This window comes from Embiotoca jacksoni, unplaced genomic scaffold (genome assembly GCF_022577435.1).
Source record: "Embiotoca jacksoni isolate LCO1_2020_lvr unplaced genomic scaffold, fEmbJac1.0.p SCAF_4, whole genome shotgun sequence".
NCBI lineage: Eukaryota > Metazoa > Chordata > Actinopteri > Embiotocidae > Embiotoca > Embiotoca jacksoni.
The window spans coordinates 2,734,846-2,761,064 of NW_027185392.1; the positions used below are offsets into that span (position 1 = coordinate 2,734,846).

The 26,219-nt window shown below is 38.7% G+C and overlaps 1 protein-coding gene across 1 annotated transcript; it reads left to right on the forward strand.

Annotated features, from left to right (window-relative positions):
• LOC138209641 (complement C3-like) lies at nt 1–26,079 on the forward strand. The gene is made up of 43 exons (XM_069168349.1): nt 1–98; nt 1,240–1,438; nt 2,253–2,415; nt 3,380–3,474; nt 3,862–3,950; nt 4,115–4,197; nt 4,279–4,366; nt 4,482–4,584; nt 5,719–5,839; nt 6,150–6,265; nt 7,319–7,465; nt 8,329–8,428; nt 8,548–8,642; nt 8,761–8,952; nt 9,069–9,224; nt 9,300–9,429; nt 10,553–10,621; nt 11,757–11,954; nt 12,052–12,169; nt 12,282–12,370; nt 12,837–12,976; nt 14,023–14,235; nt 14,487–14,553; nt 14,654–14,743; nt 15,905–16,111; nt 16,221–16,299; nt 16,449–16,608; nt 16,692–16,787; nt 17,480–17,630; nt 17,710–17,795; nt 18,090–18,167; nt 18,260–18,415; nt 19,797–19,859; nt 21,129–21,210; nt 21,361–21,409; nt 21,740–21,830; nt 21,955–22,044; nt 22,673–22,775; nt 22,978–23,070; nt 23,768–23,860; nt 24,002–24,085; nt 25,416–25,560; nt 25,901–26,079. The coding sequence occupies exons 1-43, from the start codon at nt 1–3 to the stop codon at nt 26,040–26,042; spliced, it is 5,007 nt and encodes a 1,668-aa protein (XP_069024450.1). The 3' UTR covers nt 26,043–26,079.
• Nucleotides 26,080–26,219: the final 140 nt, after the last annotated feature.

Genomic DNA, 26,219 nt, shown 5'->3' on the forward strand with positions numbered 1-26,219 from the left:
ATGGGATCAGGACGGAGCGTGTGTCGGATCCAGCTGTTGCTGCTGGCCTTTCTGCAGGTGTTGTCCTCTCTGATTTGTCAGGCTGATGGATCTCCATTGTAAGTAGACCTGCCTGAACTTCACACACCCTTCCTGAGCATGAACGCTTGTATAGAATAAATTTTAGGTTAAAAGGGGTAAAATATTATTGACCCTTCTCCGCTGATGTTTTTGTTATGGTTGTAAAAACAGTTACTTTTCCTGGTTCCTCTGACACACATCTGACAAATAGTTTTCATCCCACCAAATGAATTATTCTGTATTCACAATAAATGCTTTATTATTGCTAAATGTAATTTCTTACTAACAGTAGCTTATTCTGTGTCTCATTGACATGTAAAATGAAGATGAACCTTTTTTTTTTAAGTACTTTCAATACTGACGATCTCCTACAAATTCAGATGTTTTATTTAAGTCAATAAGAAAAAAAGATTTGTCATTTACTGTTGTGTTTTAAATCTTATGATATACATCAGTGTGATGACGGTATCAGGTTCTATTAATCACATTTTTACCGTATTCTGAAAATTGTACTTCAGCAATGGCGCAACATTGAAATACAAACAACAATCAGTTAATTATTCTTTACTTTCCCATCACTGACAGTAAAAACACAGGTTGAATATCAGGAGTATTTGTTTAACTCTACAGTGTCATCTCTGTTTGTGGAACATAAGTCAAAGTACTTTGGTCTTTCAAATGCCAGTAAATGTTGTTTAGAGTTTGCACAGTTGTTTGTGTTACAACAGACCACTGTGCAGAGTCCAGAAAAATGATGAAAGGTTTTGTTGATCCAGTGCTGCAACTGGACCAACACAATTAATTGATTATGGATTGTATGCAACAAAAAAAAAGAAGGGGATCATGATCTTCATTCTGTCCCTTCGCTTTCCAAGTTTTCACCACATTTTATTAATTTTTTTTCTTTCATAATGCACCTCAGAGAGCAAACAAAGAGTACGGAAGCATGCTGATGTGCTTGCCTTTAGCTCAAAGCACCACTGTGCATAGATACAACCTCACAGGGATACTAAATGGAGGGAACTTCCTATATTTTGTTATAATGCACATTTTACTTAAGTAAAAACCTAAATAAAAACCTAAGAAAATTTGTCCGAAAGGCCAAATATCCCTCAGCAGTTTGATTTTTCTTTTTGTACAAGCAGCCCTGTGATCTCTGTCTCTGTCCTCTCTCTCCAGGGAGGTGATGTCCGCCCCCAACATACTGCGAGTAGGAACAGCAGAAAACATCTTCGTAGAAATTCAAGATTGTGCAGTTAATCAAAACATTAATGTTGAAATCATCGTGAAGAATTTTCCGACCAAAACCAGACAGCTGGCATTCACGACTGTGACCCTTACAGACGAAAACAACTACCAGGCCTTTGGAAAAATTACGGTACTGCAGAGCTCTTACTCCTATTTGATACAATTGCAAAAAAAAATGTTTTCACCCCACTGTTTTTTTTAAATTAGCATTTGAAAGAAACTTTTTTTTTTTTCCCCTTTCTTTTTATAATCAACAAATATGGAACCCAGTTAAATTATTAGCATACATATGCTTTAATTTGCAATGATTGTGCTTTGGAAAATAATATTAAAACTTTTATCATCTAAAGTTTTTAAATTTGATTACCAAAGCAGCTGGGAGCTTTTTACATAATTATGAGGTACTGTCATTTTATTTGCAAATGGAGACTTTTTTTCTTTTTTTGTTTTCTGTTAATTTTTATATATATATATATATATTGCAGTAAAATCAGTTATTGTGTCCTTTATTTTAGAATTACTTACGCAAGATATTTACAGAAAGTACTTTTGAAAATAGAAAAACAAAGTTTAGATACAGAGAACTTATTATTATTAGTATTATTATTGGTACTGTTTTGATAGTGCTGGGAGAGAAAAACATTACAATAAGCCTGGAAATAACGTTTCTTCCTTTTTATGTAGGGATCATATAAAATTGTCAGTTCAGCCGAGCTGGTTTTTGTCCATGCATTACTCCTTCTGCCCACCAGATGTCCCCAGTTTTCAGTCCATACCACAGACTGTACATAAAATCGAACATAGTCTCGAAGATAATGCAGAAGTGCTTTAAAGTGCAATACCACTGAGGGGCACTAATTGTTTTCATTTTGCAGATATGTAGATTCGCAGATTTTAAAATTGTCAGCCATCTTTCAGTTCACGCTGTGTCTCTTTATACTCAGATCCCTGCTGATGACTTCAATAAGAATCCCAATATGAAACAGTATGTTTACCTGCAAGCTACATTTCCTGACCGAGAGCTGGAGAAGACTGTGTTAGTCTCCTTTCAGTCTGGTTACATCTTCATCCAGACTGACAAATCCCTCTATACGCCCAACAGCAATGGTGAGTCTGGTGCTGCATCGCTGCTGCTACACACAAACCCATCTTTCCTGTGCAACAGCATTTCAGAAAACAAAGAGAAAATGTAAATAGTTTTATTATATGAATATTCTTCTCAGTCAATAATACAAATAAACAGCAATAAATGGGAATAGACGTGCACCAAACAGTGAAAAATTTTGTCACTAAAACACGATACACCCTTAAACGTGTACATAGAGTCGTTTCCAACCGCAGACTATTTTACCCTGTGAAGTTTAGCATTTAAAAAAAAAAACAATTATATTAAACATGATTAAAAACAAATATCACTCTTCTTTATAAAGCGTGTAAGTAGGCTGGTGACCTGAAGTATGAAGTTTTTACAGATGTAAACTGTAACTTCACTGCTCGTTGAAGGCATACACCTACATTTATTATTAACACTGCTCATAAAATCATTGTCATTTTAATATGACTTCATCTGCTCCTTTTGAATTCATCAAAGCAAGATGTTCAAAAGTGCGTCTCCACCACGAAGTATATCTTTGAACTTTATGTTGTTTTCTTGTGTGCTAACAAATGTTCTCAACTTAACGCAACCAGTTTTCTTTTTTTTTTTTCCAGAATTCACCAATATATCTTGTGACATTTATTAAAAAAGAAAAAAAATTGTTCAGTTGACAGGGACTCTATTAAGTTGTTAGTAGATGAAATCGGAATTAAATTTAGGCCACGTGATAACAGGCATCACAAAAGATGCGGTGCTATGTTGTTGTTTTTTTGTTTCAAAGTCAAATAATCTATTTTTCATAAATATTAAACATTGCTCAGTATTTTAAAACTACAAGCACAGTCATGTGAAACATGCCGTCTGCTGCTGTCAGCTGTGTGGTGTTTAGTTGCTGTACATGTTGTGCCTGGCAGGCAGTTGACAGCAGACATGAAGTAAATGATCAGAGATTTTGTGTTTGTCTCTCTCTGGCAGTCTTCTACAGGTTGTTTGCTGTGACTCCCGGCATGCAGCCCGTGGAGAAGGGAATTGACGCCAACATCGATACTTCAGTTGCCATTGATATTTTGGTATTGTACTGTATTTTTCACAAGTTGATAACTGGTATTATAAAGGTGTCACTGGGAGTACAAAGTCTCTTGAAGGAGCTCCAAAGTACGATCACCATACATTACACCTGAGTAATGTAACTAACATAGCTAAAACATTCATCCAGCAGAGGCCAGGTGAAAATACTCACATGCACAAGTTGCACACGATTTATCCCTAAAAAAAACCCCAGCAAACAGGTAAATTACACAAAAAAAGGCTTAAATCAATGAGAAAATATACCACATAGTAGCCACAAAACGTGTTCAAGTTAGAGTTTTCCATGTATGATTTTCTGCTATAGGGGAGAGATTTAAAATTTGGTGATGTTCACTTTTAATATTTGTTTAATGTTGTTCATTTTTTAGACACCTGACGGCATCATTGTCAAATCTGACATTTTAAGACTGCAGTCAGGAATCTGCCCAGGAAATTACCAACTTCCTGAAATTGTAAGGTGGGTTTTTTTCCCAGTGTCCCAACATGGCTCTGAAACTTACATGTAACTGTGTCTTTTATGTCCGCCGGCATGTCATTGTTGTAATGTGTCTTTTGTGTGTGTGTGTGTGTGTGTGTGTGTGTGTGTGTGTGTGTGTGTGTGTGTGTGTGTGTGTGTTGTAGCTTTGGACTGTGGAAGGTGGTGGCGAAATTCCCCAACAACCCACAGCAGAGCTTTGCTGCAGAGTTTGAGGTCAAAGAATATGGTTCGTCCATCTTAAAGTTTCCCTTTCCCTTTCCCTTTTTCGCCTGATTGGACACACAATTAAATGCACTGTATTTCACAGTGCTTCCCAGTTTTGAGGTTAAACTGTCACCCGTGAGCTCCTACTTCTACATGGACAGCCAACAGCTCACCATCAACATCAAAGCTACGTATGTGAAGGTTCTCGTTTTTTGGATTGAAAGGCCGAGTTTGATTCATAGATTAGTAGTTAGTATTGCTCTGTCTTTCTGCATAGTTAGTTTAACCATTTACTTGTGGTTTTAGGTATCTGTTTGGTGAAGAGGTGGATGGGACAGCCTATGTGGTATTTGGTGTTATCCAGCAGGGTAAAAAGTCAAGCTTTCCAAAGTCTCTTCAGAGAGTGCCGGTGAGCACATGTTTATACTTTTAATGCATCTGTCTGCCAGTTGATCGTTCCCTCTTGTGTGTGTGTTACTTTTATCTTTCGCCCTTTATCTCTTACAACATTGGTAAATAACATCTTCTAATTGCTGTAACTTTAAATCTCTAACACCCCCACTAAGGGCCATTCCCAAATCCACCACTTGGCCTTACCACTCCATTTTGCTCGTGCCCGTGTAGGGTCGGGTGTCCCGCTTCTTTTCGGGATCGAGGGGTAGTTCATCGAGCCCTCCGAGTGTCCCTCCAAACGGAGTGATTTCAGATTTGAACTCCAAATGGTAGACAAGAGTGGTAGAAAAATGCTTTGCAAACGGAAGCGGCGTAACATGAAAAATAGTCCATGAAATAAGATTTTTTTTTTATAAGATTTTTTATCTGAAATTGCAGCTTTGGGATAATAACGCTATTTCTGGGTCAAACAGATTTAATGAAGTCTTGTTTGTGAGCATTAATAACTGATTCTCTTAGATACATGATTTTGTCATCATACTGTATATTTCCATAAATGTAATAATACAATTTCTGAGACATACAAACTTATGAATAATTAATTCAGGAGAATTGCAGCTACTGTTTGCACAAAAGAGTGGTGTCCCATTTCCTTATTTTAATTGAATTTTAAGCCCCGCCCCTTCTAGCTCCACTCTGAAGGGCCACTACCCAGTAGAGCCTCTCCTAAATGAGGGGTAAGGCCACAGGATGGGAAATGGGATTTTCCTTGATCTATTCCAATCTATTTTCACTGGCTGCCACACTTTACTCTCATCTGCTGTGGGCCATCTGCCTGTTATGTCCCATTCACATCCCCCTCTTCAGTGTGTGCACCACTGTCCTCTGTGCCTGGGGTACTATTGATATCCTGCGAACTAGCTTTCTACCCGCCGCTGGACTTCAGACAATTCTCTTGACCGACTACTCAGATCGTAACTCAGATTCGTTCTACAATGTGCTAAAAAAAAACCTCTGAAAGACTTAGAAACATGTCAGAGATGTTACTCTTCTCCCCATGTCTGTTAAATTCTCTTCAACTGAAATAAGAATTCACGTCTTCAGAAAAAGGACTCACTAACTAACCCATTTTTGCATTATGTCACATCAGATCATGAAAGGTAATGGAGCAGTCATCCTGATGAAGGAGCACATCACAGACATCTTCACAGACATCACCGTACTTGACGGGAGCTCCATATATGTAGCTGTGAGTGTGCTGACAGAGAGCGGTAAGAAACAGAGACTGAGTGTTTTCACGTGTAAAGCGTCACGTCATGTGGGAATCATATCGATTCTGCTGAGTATCTAGTAATAACTAGTATTGAGTGTTGACATTAGCATCTTTGTTTTTTTTTTATTGGATATGTGAAGTCCATTTCATATTTTATTGGACCTTATGTGATGTTCATCTTTGCTGACTTTTCCTGGTTAGATAAATATAAAAGACTTGAATTGTGTTTTAGGAAAGGACCCATTTTTGTGGGTTGAACTGTTTTTTGTTTTTTTTACATGATTGCGATGTGCATGTGTCACATACAGGCAGCGAAATGGTGGAGGCACAATTGAGAGATATCCAGATTGTCAAATCACCCTACACCATCTCCTTCAAGAAAACAGCCAAATATTTCAAACCAGTTGTGTCCTTTGAAGTAGTGGTAAAGTACTAATTTACATTTCCATCAAGGGTCTTGAGGGTGGATCACAAAGTTCTGAGACTGCTCCTGTTGCATGCCAACAGAGCGAAGCATCGTGACATGATGTAAACTTTGTGAGTAAATACTCCAACTTTCGTCGCTTGATCAAAATCAGCACCCGACATTTTTGCGAGCAGTGGTCAGATCAGAGTTTGTGACAACTTATTGGTGAACAGAAAGAAGTGGCAGGGAGCAAAATCCAGTGAGAGGTGGTGGTGAGGAGCGATGATTGTGTTGTTGTGGGTGAGAAACTTGTGCGTTTTCATCATCATATTGGAGAACCCAAGTGCCATCGCACCACAGTTCAAGTCATTTGCACTGAATGTTTCCACTCAGACGCCTCAGAACATCACGGTAGAACTCGGTGTTGACAGTCTGACCCTCGGGGACAAATTCACTTTGTGGAGCCCAGTGAATGTCAAAGAAAACCCGCCTGTTTGCAGACCTGATCTGATGCGCATTTCCCGGTTTTGAACAGTGAACTTCCGCCCCTCGGAAACACAACTGTCGCTCAAAGCACCTTGCCCGGCTCATTGCGTCATTGCCGTAGGCTCCCTGAAGCATTTAAGGGTCTCCGTTGCAGATTTCTAGAGACACAAAATTTGATGTGCACAATCTGGTCATGTCCACGGAGAAATCCGCGTGCGAACGGACCAGCGCTCACAAAATCGTGTACAACTGGGGAACCGATGATAATCAAGCGACGGAATTTCTAACACTTACTCATTAAGGTTATACCTTCCACCTGCTCTGTTCACGTCACAGTGCTACGCATCGTTCGCGCGCAACAGGAGCAGTCTCTCTGAACTTATTGATCCACGCTCGTTAAATCAGGGTGGGATAAACATCTGATGACTGTCTCCTTAAAAATGATGCGCATACTGGGTCATTCCTTATTATCTTAGTCAAAACGTTTGTTATGGAGCTCCTGCAGTTTACAGATGATTTAATTATTTTCACAATAGTTCTAAACGGGTCTAAATCATCTTTAATGTGCTTTTTTTTCGGAGGCAGATTGAAGTTCTGTATCCTGATGACAGTCCGGCGAAACAGGTTCAAGTGGTGGTCAATCCTGGTGAGAAGCCAGGCCAAACTGATGACAATGGCATCGCAAAGGTTTTCGTCAGTGCACAGGGGCTCAACGAACCCTTCACTATTACAGTATGTCTTCAGATTATTTTGATTGTCATTTAATCTTTTGCTTCATTGAACATAATCAAGGCATTGTCTCCTGTGTTCTCATCTCACTGGTGTTGCGTATTTTGGTGTATATGGCTCCGTGACAGCCAGGTGTAAGCATTATTTTTTTGGGGGGGGGTTATCCTAATCTCATAATTGCAATATCTCAACAACGCTTTGATTGAATTTCTTTCAAACAAACTCTCACTTGATCCAAAGAATGTTCTGATTAGATATTCGTGGTTAAAGGTCACTGTTGTCTCATGTCCGTCCCAATCTTGTGAAGATCACTCTGACCTCATGTCTGTTGTGAACCTCAGAAATGGCCCGAGGGACTTTCTTTAAATTTGGCACAAATGCTCACTTGGTCCCAAGGATGAACTTATAAGATTTTGGTGGTCAAAGGTCACTGTTATCTCATGTCTGTACCAATCTTGTGAATGTGGTGCCAAAACTCAGGACGGAGTGGGAGATTGTGACCACATTTAGTCTTTAGGCGTGTGCTGAATTGGTGACCTTGGGTGACCACCTTGAAACTGTGGTGATTGTAAAAATCTTCTGTGCTGTCGGATTGAAGATGTGTGAAACATCCACGTTTTGGAATTTGTGGCAACGTCCATATTTTAATCATTATCTGCTGTCATGGCTACAACTTTATCTAATTGTAGGTAAGAAAAGATTATCCTCATATTTCAAGTTCTATTTCGAGAGTGATGCATATGTCGTGACCAAGTCATCTTTTTCGACTCTCTGTAACAACAGGGTAGAACTGGAAAGACTTGATGCTTTATAGGTCTTACTTTTTTTGTTGTTGTGTATGCTCACCTGTGTGCTTTTAATTACAGGCAAAAACCAATGATCCTGGGATCTCACCTGAAAGACAAACCTCAGCCAACATGATAGCTTACCCATTCACCACTAAAGGAGACAATTACATCCACATAGGTGAGGAGGATCCTGAGATGAAATCAGATGATAAACTCACTGGTAATGGTGGTGACAGTGTCATGGGTGAGACACTTGTATATAGGCTGAGCCCTAATTATGGGAAGTTGCAATTGCAGGCATTCGTACAGGCGAGCTGAAATTCGGACAAAGCCTGACAATTGATATCAACCTCTACAGTCCGGAAAATAAACAAACCGACATCACATACCTGGTGAGAGATATTTTGCACCTGTGCATGTGTGTGGTTGTGGACATGCATTTTTTTGTTTTGTTTCATCACTCTGTATATTAGGCTGGACAAGTGTTGATGTATAAATCTCTTTCCCCAGATCTTGAGCAGAGGTCAGCTGGTGAAATATGGCCGGTACAAGGTGAGAACAGAGATTCTGATTTCCCTGCTGGAAACCATTACCAGAGAAATGATGCCGTCGTTCCGCGTCATAGCCTACTACCATCCAAATGCGAATGAAGTGGTATCAGACTCTGTTTGGGTGGATGTGCAAGACACCTGCTTGGGATCGGTAATTAGATTACAATTACAAAACACTTACACATATATTGGTAAAGATGTAAGCACATGCATAGATTTATGTAAATGCTTTAGCTAACACAAATCCACTCCTTCTTCCTTCTTTAGCTGAAATTGGAAGCAGTAAATAATGACTTTTCCTACAGTCCTCGCGCAATGTTGAATCTGAAAATCACAGGATATCCAGAAGCCAAAGTGGGACTGGTGGCAGTTGACAAAGGCATCTACGTCCTGAACAATAAGCACCGCCTGACACAGAAAAAGGCATTTCCTTTATTCTATTTTTCAAAATATTTGATGTATTTGTATTCGTATATTTGAATTACTTCCACTCCTCAGGTTTGGGACATCGTAGAGAAGTACGACACGGGCTGCACACCAGGTGGAGGGAAGGACAGTATGAATGTGTTCTACGATGCTGGTCTGGTGTTTGAGACCAACACCGCTTCTGGGACACCGTCCAGGACAGGTGACACCACTTCACTCTTCACTGAGACTTTCTCCAACTGTCACTCTCTGAGTAAATGGTCTGCACTTATATAGCACCACACACGCTCACACATCAGTGGAAACAGAGCGGCCGTGGAAGGTGCTTGTGTGCCATCGGGAGCAACTTGGGGTTCAATGTCTTGCCCAAGGTGCAAGTGGGTATTGAACCACCAACCTTACGATGAGTAGGCAACCATCTAAACCACAGCCTCCCTACACACAACTGAATTTGCTTTGTCACTTGTCAAACAAGCAAACGCTCCACCAAAGATACTCTTCCCAAACTCACGAATGCAATATCTCGGAACTGCTGGGAGGGAACTTCTTTAAATTTGGCATAAACATTCATTTGGCTCAAGGATGAAGTGCTTAGATGTTGGGGATCAAAGGTCAAGGTCACTGTTATTTCATGTCCATCCCATTCTTTTAAACGTGATATCTCAGGAACGCATGGCACAAACATTCACTAAACTGATTTGATTTTGTTGATTGATTATTCTTACAAACATTTCACACAAATGTCTAATAGGATTGTGAAATAGTCCTGTAAAAACACTCCAGGCCAATATTCAAAACCATAACCATAACTGAAGAGGAGATTGAGACCATATTTCACATCTCGTTGGATACTCAACTGGTAACAATAATCTTGGGTGTCCACCTTGAAACTGATGTGATTGTTGCTGTGAGGTTGATGATGTTTTGGAATGTGTAGCTTATTTACAGCAAAATCAAACTTATAAGAAGGAGCAACTTTAGCTAACAAGACTAAAATAAAATAAGTTTATGGGAGTCTATGGAGCCGGAGGCTTTTTGGAGCCAACCTGTAGTGGCCTTTGGTGGTATTGGAGCTTTAGGCCCTTCTGCATCGGCCTCATTTTCCAGACCCAGAAGCTACGTTTACTTTTGTATACAGTCAATGATTATAACACACTGGCTTCTGTCAATCAACTTTATAGGCCAAGCATGTGAACACATATAAATCTACATATATTATGTGGCGGGTATTTCTAATTTGAACAGTGTCACTTCACCTGGCCATCCAGACATGTTTGATACTTTCTGTGTTGTGTTTTAGAGACTGTAATTTTTTGCCTTTCCAGATTTTAAGTGTCATACCCCCAGCAGGAAGAAACGAGACACCACTATAATGGAAGTCAGAACCAGCCTGGGTAAGAATCACAGCTCCAATTACCCAACATCCACACAATCACTGAACTTCTGTATGACAGCTACAAGTCCTTAAAATGTTTTAAGGATACAGCCATAAGACCTCTTAGCTGTCATGACTGTGTGCTGGTCAGATTGTTTGAGCTAACTTTCATGTTCAGATGATTTGCTATATGCAAATGTATAGTTGTCACAGTTGTGTGTCTAGAGAGTAAGGAGGAGGATTCATGTGCAGACTGTGACCAGGCATGCAAGAGCAGTTTTATGGTGGTTTATGGATTAATACAGAAGCTTACATGCAGGTTGGCAGGCAAACAAAACCAACTTGTTTGGGGTTTTTTTGGAGCCAGAAGTGACCCCATTTGAATGGCTTCTTCCCAGTAATGTCAAACAAACCAGCCAAGCCCCCAAACATACCTCTCTGTGACGCCTAACATCTAATTAATTATGGAATTATTTTCTGATCCACTACCAGAACACTTATACTATATAACAGGTACATTTAATTAATGAGAGCATGATGGCTTGTGGAAAATTTTTATTGACCTTGTAGTTCATGACACAAGTTGACACTTTTTGAATGGGAGTCAATTGGAGGCAAAGTTTTTTTTGTTTGTTTTTTTAGCCAGCCTCTACCGGCTCTCTGTGGTATTTCACTTTAAGGCACTTCCACATTGACTTTGTTTGGGTAAAACATGAAAACAAAGCAGGACTCAGAGGTGAACTGTGACAACTGTGTGAAATTACTACAAATCCAATATTTCTGAACCTGATTTCATTATCCTTATTTTCTGGACCAATTGTTTTGTTTTGAAAAGTTGCAACAGAAAAATGTTTCGTAGTTTTTCCATCAGAGACAGTAACATTTCACTTCTGTCACCCATATGTATTGTTAGTCGAAATAAGCTTGTTAGAACTGGACTTGTTAACCTCTGTGGTGCTAAACAACACAAGGACTATTACAAATGTCTTATTATAAGTGAAAAGTTTTATTTTGTGTTTCTGTCTGCATTCAAGACGTGTGCTACGTTTAAAAAAAAGTATTTACATCTCTAAATATTCTAGTCTATTTGTACTTTACCAATGCATAAATGTAAGTGTCACCTGTCTTTCACACACAACCACCTTTCCTTCCAGTGAGTCAGTATAAAGACAAACTGCAAAGTGAGTGCTGTTTGGATGGCATGAGGGAAGTCCCCGTTTCATACACCTGCGTGAGGCGCAGCGAGTACATTGTGGACGGTCCAGACTGCGTGGCGGCCTTTCTGCACTGCTGCACAGAGATGGAAAGACAGCAAGCACAGAGGAAGAAGGACATCTTAATACTGGCTCGCAGTAAGAGATGGAAAGAAAGGATGGGTGGTTAGATTCAGATTATACTTTAGAAAACAACACTGATTGAAAATAGTAACCTTTTCATTGTCTTCTTCAGGTGAGGAGGATACTGGTTATAAGGACAGCTATGATATTACTTCTCGCACCAATTTCCCTGAAAGTTGGCTCTGGTCAGATATCACCCTGAGCGCTTGCCCTACGGAAACACCTAACTGGTAAGGACAGCAATAGAAAACAACGCACCAAAACAAAAATCATACAACCATTAAAATTTCTCTGAATATTCTTTTGCTCTTAAAACTTATAGCACTTTGTTCTTTCTTTCAGTGAGTCCACATCACTTGTGAAAGAGGCTTCTTTGCCAGACTCAATCACCACCTGGAAATTCATCGGCATCAGTCTGTCAAGTACTCGCGGTAAGGATTGTCTCTCTACTATTGTCATTCTTTGTCTTTACATTAAATGTAGTTTGAAGGGTTTTCTTCTGGTGAGATAACTGCAATAATAATGGTGTGATTCTGTCCCGGTCCTTTGGTATTTTTATTTGATTAATATATCAGTCCATCAAAAAAGGTGAAACTGCACGCATGCATTTTTTTTTTTTTTTTTTTTTTTTTTACAATATATAACGCATACAAATAGAGAGATGAGAAAATGTGATTCGATTTCAAACACTGCATGCACATCGCCAGCTCGAGCAGGGGCTACTCAGGCAGGACAACTGACTGCATGAAACTTTCAAAGCTTTCAGGAGACTGCGACAGTAAAATACTGAAGATTGGTCAGGTTCTGGATAAAGCATTTGGATTTTAAACACTAAAATTATTTATCCATGTCACCGTCGTCTTCCCCTCCTTTCTTTACTGTTGTTTTATGTTGCAGGTATCTGTGTGGCTAAACCATTAGAGGTCCCTGTCCGCATGCAATTCTTCATTGACCTCAGGCTGCCGTACTCTGCTGTCCGTGGAGAGCAGCTGGAGATTAAGGCGATCCTCCACAACTACAGCTCCAGAACTATCACTGTGAGTTGGGGCTATTCCAACCCGAATGGTTCAGGGTGCTCCGTGAACATTACAGTGCTATGCTACATTTGCGTGCAACAGGAGCAGTATCTGAACTTTTTCATTCACCAATATCCATTAGTGGATCCCAGAAAAGGGTATGCATTATATAATATGCAATCCCTTAACTAAAAACAATGTGAGTCTATACTGCGACTTTGTTTAAAGTCTGTTTGAGAACTGTTCAGGGAAAAGTTGCAGCAGTGCGAACTGGACTGCCTGATGGTGTCGCCTGTGACTCAGCTTATTAAGTTGACTGCAAGGCCCGATAGTTTTCTGACACCAACTTCTACGACAGAACTACTCTGTAAAAAGGTTCAGGTTCTCATGTCCACAGCACAAATTTGAATGAGTCACCTGGATATTTCTTTGAAGCACCTATGGGTGTTTTTTTTATTCTCTACCCTCTCGTATTTTTATGTTTTCACAGTTTCATCATGACTAAAACTGCAGCTGTTGCAAATAACTCAGTCACAATCCTCATTTATGTTTTTTGAACATTCAAAATTATATCTAGTGACGAAAACTCCTGAAAAGCCAGCAAAGCAAAGACAAATACAGAGAATTGTTAATGTAAAGATGTTACACTATCTCATCTCTTTGCTTTGATGTAAACTGGCATCTTTCAGAGAGTTGCCGAATGGAAAATTGCAAGAAGTTGCAAGTTTCAAATCATCTTGTTGCAAATCTTTGATCTGAACTGGCAGTAAGAGACTTTTCATCTGACCTGGAGATCTTAAACCCATAAGACAATACAGTTATTAACATAGCCAGTCTCATTGGTAACAGTTTCCTCTTGAGGACAATTTATTATTTCTAAATAGACCGCATCATTAATTACCTAAACTTAACTTTTTTTATATACTTATTTTGGGACTGAATGTGATTCACATCATTGTCATATTCACTGAACCACTTAGTTGTCCATTTAATATATTTTCCACTCATTTTGCCTTAAAATTTGTCTAAGTCAAAATGTCAGACTCTTTCTTTGAACCCATATTCAGGTGCGTGTGGCTCTGAAAGAGGTCAAGGACGTGTGCAGCGCAGCTTATAAGAAGGGATGGCATTATCAGAAAGTCAACGTTGGAAAGCAAACCACACGATCTGTACCGTTCATCATTATTCCCATGAAGGATGGAGAATTACCCATTGAAGTCAAAGCAGCTGTTATGAACTCTCACCTCAACGACGGAATCACAAAGAAGCTGCGGGTGGTGGTAAGAGACTAATAGAACTGTTCTCAGTTCAAAAAGTTCAACCTGCGTCTAAAGTAATAAGCATTCAACTTTACACTTTCATCGCAGTCCAGTAACTGCCTGAGAAACGTGTTGCATGGCCACTTAATATCCATTTACAAACACATCAGACTTGCTTGTCTCAGTTTTTATCCAGTTTTCAAATTTCATTTGAAATAAGGTTAAAACACACTGTGAAAGACGCACTGTTTTTTAACGTCTGTTTTTTTCAGCCTGAAGGTGAACTGATGCGTATTCCAAAGACTGTCACACTGGACCCTGCTAGGAAAGGAGGTGCAGGTAAGCGTCCTGTTGAAGTAGCTGCAATAAGCCAAAAACTAATAATATCTGTTTTTCTATTTTCAAAACACTTAACTTGCTTTACTGTCTCTTTCCTTAGATGGTGTACAAGTGGAAATGATCAACAGTCAAATTAGTTTAGAAGATGCAGTTCCAAACTCACCAATGAGCACACAAATCTTTATGACAGGTGAGATCAGGGGGAATATTTTCCAGAAATATATAAAATAAAAAAAATAATAAAAAAAAAATATATATATATATATATATCACACAACGAATGTTTTTAGTGGAATGACTATGATTCAGGGAATACAAATATTGTGTTCAATTAGTCATGCACATCAGAAAGTAATCAGACCCCTCAATTTTGCACATTTTTTTGCATTTGAAATTGAATTTTAAATGAATAAAACTTGAATTTTTAGTTCACAGATCTACACTCAGTAACCCATGATGAGAAATTTTTTTAAATGTTTTCAAATTGTTTTGCAAATTTATTAAAAATAAAACTGAAATGTCTCATTTATAAATTTGTACACCCATTTACAATTAAATCAAAAACATAATAAAGTGCACAAAAAATTACAGGGTCTAAATACTTTCTGAAGTGACTGTTATTATTCCATCTTATTGCTTTAACTGTCCTTGAGATGTGTCTCAAACTTTAGTTAGTTTTGGCTAACTAGACGTAGTTTAGAAAGTTGCCCACCACTGTTTTTAAGGTCCAACAATTTACACTACAGTCCAAGAAAGGTGTGCATAAATGGAAGGGATCTGAATATTTTCAGAGGCGGCAGCATGTTTCCATCTGCACAATAATGCTATCACTGCAAATACTGGAAGGTGTGTTTGTCTTACAGTATTCGCTCTCAAGGTTGGTAAACGGATTATTTGTCTGATGCCGTTTTAAGAAGCACAGAAGGCCACCGGCTGCTACATGCCAAGTGTAAAATTATCCACAGGGACTGCAGATTGGGAAACACAAGCTCAAAATTAAAAAAGAAAACATCCTTATCCACAGCTCTCCACATACATCTTTACAAAATGTGCAAACAAGTCGACTCACCATTGCATTGCAGCTGCGTGTACAGTACTACATTACATTACATTTCATTTAACTGATGCTTTTATCCAAAGTGATTTACAATAAGTGCATTTCAACCATGAGGGTACAAACCCAGAACAACAAGTATGCCACACTCACCTATTATGCTATTTAGGGGTGACAGAGTGTCTGGGAAATTTCCTTTTGCACTGTACGTTGTTGTTGCTGCCATGGAAGTCTTGCCTTTGCAGTTGAAAATGACCCACTAAGTGGTTGTGTGGACTTTTTTCCTTGTCCATACAGGAAGAGAGCAGATAAGTTTTCTCGTGGAGAACGGCATCAGTGGAAAATCTATGGGTACTCTGATCCGCCAGCCCGGAGGCTGTGGAGAGCAGAACATGGCCGCCATGACCCTGCCTGTCATTGCAGCTACGTATTTGGATAAGACCAACCAGTGGGAAGCTGTAGGCGCTGACAAACGTGACGAAGCCCTAAAACACATAGCAACAGGTAGGCTAAAAGAGATGCTCTCCGACACATTGAAAAAGGTTTTCTCAAATACATCAGCAGAGAATTGAACGGCAGTCAGTAAAATGTTGGTGTGTTTGATTTTGTCCAGGCTATGCCACTCAGAATGCATACCGTAAAGAGGATGGGTCTTTTGCTGTGTTTCAATCCTGGGGCGAAGGCAGCACCTGGTGAGGCACCACTTACACACAATCCTTTAAGTCCCATTCTAAATACTGGTTAGTTATTGGATTGTAGTTTATTGTATTTTATGATCAAATGAATAAATAACATAAAGCAAATGCAAAACTATTTACCATCTCTCTTCTTGTCCATAAAGGCTGACAGCCTATGTTGCCAAAGTGTTTTCCATGGCCAATAATTTGGTGGCTGTGCAAAGCAACGTGATCTGTGACGCCATCAAGTTTCTCATTCTCAAGACGCAGCAACCCGACGGCTTGTTTAAAGAAGTTGGATACGTGTACGATAGAGAAATGAGGGTCAGTGCATTGATTTCAGTAATGCCAATTCTTAAACCTGGTTCTTAAAAATCACCTTTTTATATGTGTGTGTTCATGTGCAGAGTGATGTGCTAGGCACAGATTCACATGCCTCCATGACGGCCTTCTGCCTGATAGCCATGCAGGAGTCACGCGAAATATGTAAGAACACTGTTACGGTGAGTACATCGCCTGCATACATTGATCTCCCTCCTACCTTCTTCTTTATATTTCATCCTCAGGACAGATACAAAGTACAGTATACAGATGTGTACATTGGAATAATCAACCTGAACGTCTGGTCTGAAGATGCAGTATTTTACTGTTGTTTTAAAGGCGCATTGTTAAGATGGTCATTTTAAAAAAGCGGCGCACAAAAACGCATAAGATTAAAAATCCAATGTAACAGTTTAGTATTGTGTCCATGAGTCTGCTTCATTTGCGGGTGAGGAGACCTGTTTCCTCTGCAGAAATTCCTTCTTTCCCACTACTTGGAAAATCTGCCATTATAATAGCAGCTTTTAAAGGGAGATAACGCTCTGATTGGTTTATATCCAGTTAGAACACACCTATGACCCACCTTGAACACCTGGACACGTTCTTAAATGCACATGTCCTATGTGTTACACTCCACTTAGTTCATTAAAATATAGCTGTCAGTTGCTGCTTTGGCATGGAGTTGACTTGTTGAGGGGAGGGGCTAGAGAGAAATTTCCACATAATGAGAATAGAACATCACTTTTCGTGATATCAGGACGAGTTACCTCAAAGCTCCCAAACATGACAGCTGGACCTTGACTCTGTATCTTTGTCTCATTAAGCTTTTGGATTTATTAGTGCTTCTCATTAGCTGCCTGTGCCTTTTGTCCAGAGTCTGCCAGGCAGTATAAACAAAGCGGTGGCTTACCTGGAGAGACATCTGCCCAGCCTCACCAACTCTTATGCTGTTGCCATGACATCAAATGCCCTGGCCAATCAAGATAAACTGAATCAGGACATCCTCTACAATTTTGCTTCACAAGGTTTTATGCAGTACATACACGTACGAAGAATATGTGATTAAAAAATACAGAGTATTCAAATAAAGTGTGTGTTCCACAGATGGATCCCACTGGCCGGTACGTGATGAAAGAATTCACACGCTGGAGGCCACAGCTTATGCTCTTCTTGCTCTCGTCAAGGCCAAGGTGAGCGCGTCGCACCTACACGAACATACGAGAGAGACGGAATTCATGTTACTAAGACACAGGATTTTTTCTTTCATGAAGTGTAAATGGTAAATAGTTATTTGGTTTTGGTTATTCAACCTAAAACTCATTTGCTCTTTTATGAACACACGGCAGCTCTCTGTTTGTGCCATTGTTCGATAACCCTAAAGTAATTGTTGCGATGTTAGAATGATTGCCAAAAGCTTCTGAGATCAGACTTTTACAGTTACTAAGATAATTTTACAAAGCTCTTCTTGCTTTCTGCTATTAAAGGCCTTTGAGAAAGCCAAACCTATTGTGAGGTGGCTCAACCAACAGCAGAAGGTGGACGGAGGCTATGGATCAACTCAGGTAACAGAATTTTGTAATAACACTTTTTAACACAGCTTTGCTTTTAGTCTGGAAATATGGGCTCCTGTTCTTGATCATGTCTCTCTCTCCAGGCTACGATTATGGTGTACCAGGCTGTAGCCGAGTACTGGGCCAATGCTGAAGAACCAGAGTATAATCTGGATGTGGACGTCTTTTTCCCGGACAGGTCAAAGGCTGTATTGTACAACTTCAACAAGGGAAACCCCTATTCCACGAGAACATCTAAGGTGAGAGCACAAACACAGAGGGCCTCATTAAAGCTGCGTTAATCTGATGTCTGACCATACTGAGCAGAATTTATTACCCAATTAGTCTTTCATGTTTCAGCACCTCCGTCATCTGTTTAAACCTGGAGATACAGTTTTAGCATTTTGTATGCACACCATATTATTCCTGGTCTATGATCATTTATTTATGTTTTCATTCATCGTTTTAGTAACTAAATGCTTATATAGTTGTTGTTTTTTAACCTAACTATTGTTTCTAGTATCATGACTTTCATCTTAGCTTAATGTGTGTATGGTGAACATCGTGAGCCCTTCACAAGATATCATAGAGAAGTCATAGAAGGAGGCGTCAGGATCTTAAAAGGTGTGTTTACTGTCCTGACATTTTAGTTTTTTTTAAGAGGTCCTGGATGTTGAACCACACAAACTATACAAAGCTGACCTATAAAACTAACTTTCTTTGTTCTCTGTTTTTATGTGTTTTTGTTCTGTCCTATGAGACATGTGGAAGAATTTCTTGCTGTCTCTGTTGCATTATTTCATAGATAGAGAGAGGACCTAAGTGCAAACACACCAGAACCTAGAGGCTTATTACAAACAAAATCACTAGATCAAGATGAATAAAACACGGGCAAACAAAAATACAGGGATTGAGTCTAAAAAACAGAGGTCAAAAACACAAATAAAAAGAGGCATGGAGCTGACACGGAACTAAATGACAAACTGAAAAGCAAAAGAGAGCAACACGGACTAAATACAGTAGTGAGAGGAGAACCATGAGGGACAGATGAATGGGGCAGACGATCACACAAGCGGGAAAAGGCAGACAGTGAAATAAACTAAGACACGGGGAGCAAGTGATTACATAATGGCAGAACCATAACTGTATCTATAGTGTTCATTGTATTTTTTTAACCAACAACTTGGTTGTTTTGTGTGTTATTCAAGTTGTAAGTATCACAGGCAGTTTTCCACAACACAGTCCAGTTAGTAAAATACAGGCAGGACCTGCAAAGTCAATGCAACTCAGTCAAAGTCAAACATGTACAACGGCAGGCACAGAGAACCAGTTTGCGTTTGGTGTCCAGAAACTTCTGAAATACCCGGGCTTTGCATGTGTGCAACGTTGCTGACAAACTAGTCATTTGTCAGTGTGTCTTCCTGTGCTGGCTGAACACATCTTCCTCCTTAGAAAAAGATTTGGTGAGAGCAAATCTTACAGCTAATATAGAGCTGCAGAGTTCTTGTGATTCTCTATGGATTTGTCACGTCTAAAGTCAGATTCAAAGTCAAGCTGACTATCAGTCTTGTGTGTTTGTTAGTTCCTAATATTCTCATCATCGTATGTAAATATTTGTTTGCCCCTTTTAAATCTCAACAGTTCAAACACATAAACAAGGATGTAAAAGTCAGAGCCAATGGAACAGGAGAAGCTACGTTCAAGGTAAGTATAACACCTTTTTGTTTGATATTTTATCATTTGTTGTGTGTCCTTTTTTAACCCAAAATGAGACTAAAAACTGTTTTCATTATGCAGTGAAGATTGTAAATGTACTGGCAATGTTACCACCATACTGGCTTTTATTTTCAGATCCTAGCAGACACCAGAACATGCACATTGCAGTTTAAATTCTGAGATATTGAATCTGCTGTGTGAAAACAGTAGAACTGTCATAGAGTTGAGCAAAGAGCGCACATCAAATTTTGTGTCAAATCTTTAGACCTTTTAAATACTTCAGAAAGCCTACGGTAAATAAATGGCCTGCAACTATATAGCGCTTCATCACCTTAGTGGTCTCAACGTGATTTATAGTGAGCGTTCTGCTCCAGTTTCAGATCCATGGTGAAATTGCAAATCCGCACGTACCTCTGATCACAAAAACGTGTAACTCAGGTGCTGATGTTGATCAAGCGACGTAACTTGAAATACTTACTCATGAAAGTCCTGCCTTCCCCCTGCTTCAAGCACATTACTGTGCTGTTCTCAGTTTGTGCCCGACAGGAACAGTTTCTGAACCTTTTGATAGTACCTCATAATATTGGTGACATATTACACATTCTGTTCACGTCACAAGTTATATTTTACATTAAAACAGCAATTTTAGTTCAAAATAAAGTGAATTCCAGGCCATCAAAATTGTACTTAGTTTGTTAGCTTTACTAATTGCAGTTTGCTTTAGCTATCACTAGTATTAGCCTACATTGATGTTCAGTGAAGCACTCTGGCACCAAATATGGCTTGATAAAATGCAGCTGTGAATAATGAAATTGTAGCTCACCATTTGAAATATGTATTAAACTTGGATGGTTACCATGGATACAAACCAAATTGCAGTGGGTTCTTGGTGTATTTTCCAGCAGCTGATTGAGATTAGCAACAAAAAAAAGTTAAGATAGCACAGTGACTGATTTTTCTAGCCATTAATAATGGAAACAGATCAATGCATCAACACCATGTACTCATCACAGTAAAAATGGACAAAGACATCAAGCAGGCACACATACTGTATAGTGAATGTAGAATAGGTTTACAATTGTCCTTACATCTGTCTATTGAAGCGTGGGAGTCGACAGCAGTAGTGTTCGAAAGGTAAATTGTGATTTTAACAAATTGAGATTTCATAATAAAAGATGTATGTAGGTCATATCTTAAGCCTTCTTTGACACCTTGGCAGTTCTTTAATTTGAAAATGTGTTTTTGTCTATTTGACAGATGGTGTCGCTTTTCTACGCTCTTCCTAAAGAAAGGGAAAGTGACTGTGAGATGTTCAACCTGACTGTGCAGCTCCTCCCAGGTAATTTTACTCCCCCATCCCTTTCTTTCTTTTGCTGCTTGTTTTTGTTGTAGTGATTTTTTGCTTGCTCATATTTATCTATATTGTTTGCATTTTGCTGTTCCAATAAAAACAAACAAAAAAACAACATCAAATATTTTGCTCTTGCAGTGGAAATTGGTGAGACTAGGAAGATTTACAAGCTGAAAATAAAGGTTTTGTAAGTACCAATAAGAACTCAAACTGACAAGTTGTACAATAACATGGGTGATACAGCTTCCATTATTTCACTTCCACACACTCTATTTTTTATTTAGTTTGTGTATTTCTCTTGTTTATTTTGCTCTCTTTCTATAATCTTACATTTCTTACCTTCTGTTATGCAATTTAAATTTCCCTAATCTCCTGTTACCAGCTCTGTCTCACCCTGTGTTTGTCCATAGTTTAAAATTATGTAAAACATTTTAAATCTGTATAAAGGTTGTTTGTTCTCAACCATTGTTTGTCTTGTGTGTCATCATTTTAATTATACCATCATCCGTGTGTGCAGTTTCAAGGACAAGGAGCGCAACACAACCATGTCAATCTTGGATATCGGTTTGCCAACTGGCTTCACTTTTAACAAAAATGACATGGAATCAGTAAGAGCACACAAACACACAGGGTCAGACAATCTTACACACATCTTGAACTGTAACTTTTAAACTCTGTGTGTGTGTGTGTGTGTGTGTGTGTGTGTGTGTGTGTGTGTGTGTGTGTGTGTAGTTGTCTAAAGGACATGCTTCCTCCATCAGCAAATATGATATGGACACATTTCTGTCTGAGAAAGGCTCGCTCATCATTTACCTGAAAACGGTAAGAATGTCTTTGTGGCTCCCTTCATTAGATTCAGACATGTTAACTAGAACACTGAAGCTCCATTCATTCTTCATGCTGCTCCAGTGGTGCTTCTTGTTGATGTGATCCGGCCTGTTGATGGTAGAAAGAGCTACTACGAAGATCTTTCCTAAAATATAAAAAACTTTGACCTAATTTCTACTGATACCTGCTATTTAAGGATCAGTCTACCCTAATTATTTTTGTTTTTTTCTCTGGTGGTATTTATCATTGTGGATAGTTCTTGTTTGTGTTGATTAAAAAAAAAAACTTTCAGCAGCAATCCTGCTTTGCAAAAACAACAACCTGGTTATGTGTTCGAGCTCAGGCACCATAAAAAGTTTTAATTGGAACTACAGTGCAGTAACTTTTACAAAATGAAAGTGTCCGAGAGCTACTTATATTTGGTAACATTTATTCACATAGCCGAGCTCCACCCAAACCAACTGAATAAGCTTCTTTTATGAAAACAATAACAAATTCGTCCTCAAACCAGACCCCTGTTCTAAATGATAAGAAATTCTGCTATTGCGTGTGTGCATTTAGGTTGTGTTTTGTCTCTTCCACACACCCTAAGAAACTTAACCTTTGTTGGACACCCCCACAGATTTCTAACGTACAGCCAGAGGAGATCTCTTTCAGGATCCATCAGGACATGAAAGTGGGCGTCTTACAACCAGCTGCTGTGTCGGTCTATGAATATAATAACAGTGAGTCTTAGAGATGTAAACTGTAACAACATATGCAACCTCAGACAAACATATACCAACAAATGCCTGTTCAAAAATAATTAAGTGGTACTTCTATTTACCTTGAACACATACATTTACGATGTTTAATGTATATTTGCTGATTTTCTACGATCCTCAGTACAAAGTATTTGATAGCTACCACCGGTTTTTATTGTTGCAGAGAAACGTTGTTTGAAATTCTACCACCCTGAGAGGAGAGATGGAGAGCTGCTGACGCTCTGTGGTAACAATAATGAATGTACATGTGCTGAAGGTAAAAACGAAATTACTCAAACTACCTGTTTAAACATATTTATTACATCTGAAACTCTACAAAATAAAAAAAAAAAACAAACACTAACATTCAGCTTCAAGGATGGAAATCATGCCTTTACTAATGGTGTGTATTGTGAAAAAAAAAAAAAAAAAAAAAAAAAAAAGCAAGGATGGAAGTAATCAATTATAGTTCCTACCTTTACTGTAAGAAAGGTATTTAATAGCTTTGATTTCTTTAATATATTTAAAAAAATCTATCACCTTTAATTGAGTTTTTTTCTATTTCAAGCATTGTATTTTGCTTCATTTTAGTTACCTGGGTCAGTGGAGATCCAGGGCTTGTAGTCGTGACAACAATTTAACAGAATAGTAGTGTCCTCACGCATGCATCACCTTTGATAAACAACCTTTTTATTTGTCTAAAATTACATTAGTGCAATGAAACGGTAACCATCACTGTATGTAATAATTATTGATAACTATGAATATAAAAAGAACACAAATGACCCCAAGCATCTTTTTTTCTGCATCATATTCTGCATCATATAAAGAGAATTTTATATTGGCAATATATATTGTCTGATATATGCCAATATGACTTTTTATTTTTAATATACTGATATATCTGTGACAATAAAATCATTAATTTGAGTTGTCAGATAACCATTTACTTTGCGCCCACTCTGTATTTCCAGAGAAATGCAGTCTGCAGAAAAATAAAGACATCAAAGATGGGGAACGCATTAGTAAGGCCTGTGAAATCACAGATGAGGGCAAAATAGATTTTGGTAAGTGTGTGTGTGTGTGTGTGTGCGTGCGTGTGCGTGTGTGCGTGTGTGTGCGTGTGTGTGCGTGTGTGTGTGCGTGTGTGTGAATGGAGTAAGAAAGCACACATGTGAACTAACAATCTGCAACCTGTCTTTTCACAGTTTACAAAGTAGAAGTGGAAGACATTAAAGACGGTTTGTCCACTGACATTTACAAAATGCGCATAATAACAGTCCTTAAGGAAGGTGGGTGTTAATCTCTTATGGTCATATATATATAAGTTAGACACAATCTATGTCTATGAATATAGTGGTGTTATGGGTAGAGGAAGTTACAGTATATTACTGTTGAACATATGAGGTCAGTAAGAATGTTGTGTATTTATCTCATTTGAGCTGCCTGACCTTTAATTTACTCTGCAGTAATATGTTTTAATAGGTTTTAAAATGAAGTAACAATTTTCCAGATTGTGTTTATAGTCAGGCAGAAAAAAATCATTACCATTTATGTAAACAACATACAGTTTGATGTTTCCTTTCATTGCAATGCAGACGATACTCATCTGTACTTTTTTTGATAACTTGCTGACTCAGCTTAGTTATCTTGTCTGTATACTTGCAAAGCTGCGGTGGAGGATCGGATTGCAGACACTATCCTTCAGCTAATCTCCTCCAAAACAGAAATTCTCATTACGTCCCTGGAGCAGTTATGGCCAAGTTTTTCTCTGCATGCGGTGTCACCGTCAAGATCCTTGGAGTTATTTTAGATCAGAACCTCACCACCGAGCTCAATCCTGTTTTTTCCCCTTAAGACATATCTCCAGAATTAAATCTTGTATTACTTTGAATGATCTTCAAAGAGTTATTCATGCCTTGAGTCAAAGTGTATTTACATCAGAAAAAAAAAACGTGATTGCACAGCTTCACTGTGTCCAAAACGCAGCTTTCAGACTCTTTACCAAATCTGAGAAGCATGACCATATCTGTCCTGTTTTAGTTTCCCTTTACTGGCTGCCTGTCTGTTTTAGAATTAATTTAAGGCCCTGTGTGGTGCAGTACCGAGCTACCTGACTGAGCTTCTAAATCTTTGCCTCCCAGCTCATAGTTTAAGGCCTTGGTAGCAACTCCCCGATCAAACTTGCAGACTAGGGGTGACATGGGCCTTTACTGTTAGGACTCCAACTCTTTGGAATAGCTTAGCTGAGGAACTTCGATGAGAAAATTATTTTACTTTGTGGCCTCTTCTTACCGTTATTGTATTCCTTACTAATTCTATCGGTTCTTTAATGTGTTTACTTTTATCATGACTTTTAACTGTGGTATTTTACCTGTCCACTGTTAGTTTGTATTTGTATTTGTTCCAATTCTTTTATTGTCCTCGTTTGTGAAGCACTTTGTAACTATTGATTTGAAAAGTGCTTTATAAAGAAAGGTATTATTATTATCATCATTATGATGATTTGATGGACAGTGTGTTTTGGAGTGCAATACTAATGCTCCTTTATATAGCATCTTGTTATTCCGTTCTTGATTTCTCTTCTGTGTTCTCTTCTTCCACTTTATATTTTAACTGCAGGAACTGCTGATGTGGGTCCAGAAGATAAAGTGCGCACATTTCTCAGTTATCAGCACTGCAGAGAGGCTCTCAATCTGAGAAAGAGCAACACCTACCTAATCATGGGCACATCCAAAGACATTTACCTAGATCCCGGGAATCAATCGTGAGTTTTTTTCTGCGTGTGTGTGTGTGTGTGTGTGTGTGTGTAGGTCCATTTTCTGCACGAGTCGAAGACCCAATTTTTCACAAAAACACCAACAACTGCTTTTGCACTTCCTCATTTAAATGACACGCCAACCTGTTTTCACCTTTGCACCGTTTGTGCTAAATACCTAAGACAGAGGCATGTTTTAAACTGATCATAGTGATAAAGCTCCTATTGTACAGGATGCAATGATATTTCTAATCCTTTTTTATGATGATTTCCTTTTAACATGTTATATAGACTGTAGAGCACTTGGCAGAATGAAGGCTGAATGTGCTTTTCACTTTGTTCTGCTCAGGTACCGGTATATTCTTGGTGAGAGAACCTGGATCGAGTACTGGCCCACAGACACAGAGTGCCAGAATGGTAATTACCAAGATTCCTGTTTGGGTATAGAAGAACTGAAGAATGTGTACTCAAAATTTGGATGCCCGCTGTAGTGAAACTAAACAAAATAAAAGACTGATGTTGTTTCAACTTGGCCTTATTTTTATCATGTAAAACATTGATTACAATCAGTGCAGTGATGCACATATTGATTATTTAATTCACATTTCAAAAACTGCTTAAATGTTTCACATAAAACAAAAAAACTGTTCTGTATAGTGTAACAACCT

Bases quoted from the DNA above. Each gene is read 5' to 3' on its own strand.
- LOC138209641 (XM_069168349.1), top strand. From the start codon at position 1: ATGGGATCAGGACGGAGCGTGTGTCGGATCCAGCTGTTGCTGCTGGCC. The intron at 9,225-9,299 runs GCATTTCCTTTA...TCCACTCCTCAG, and splicing joins ACCGCCTGACACAGAAAAAG to GTTTGGGACATCGTAGAGAA. The intron at 22,045-22,672 runs GTAAGAATGTCT...ACACCCCCACAG, and splicing joins TCATCATTTACCTGAAAACG to ATTTCTAACGTACAGCCAGA.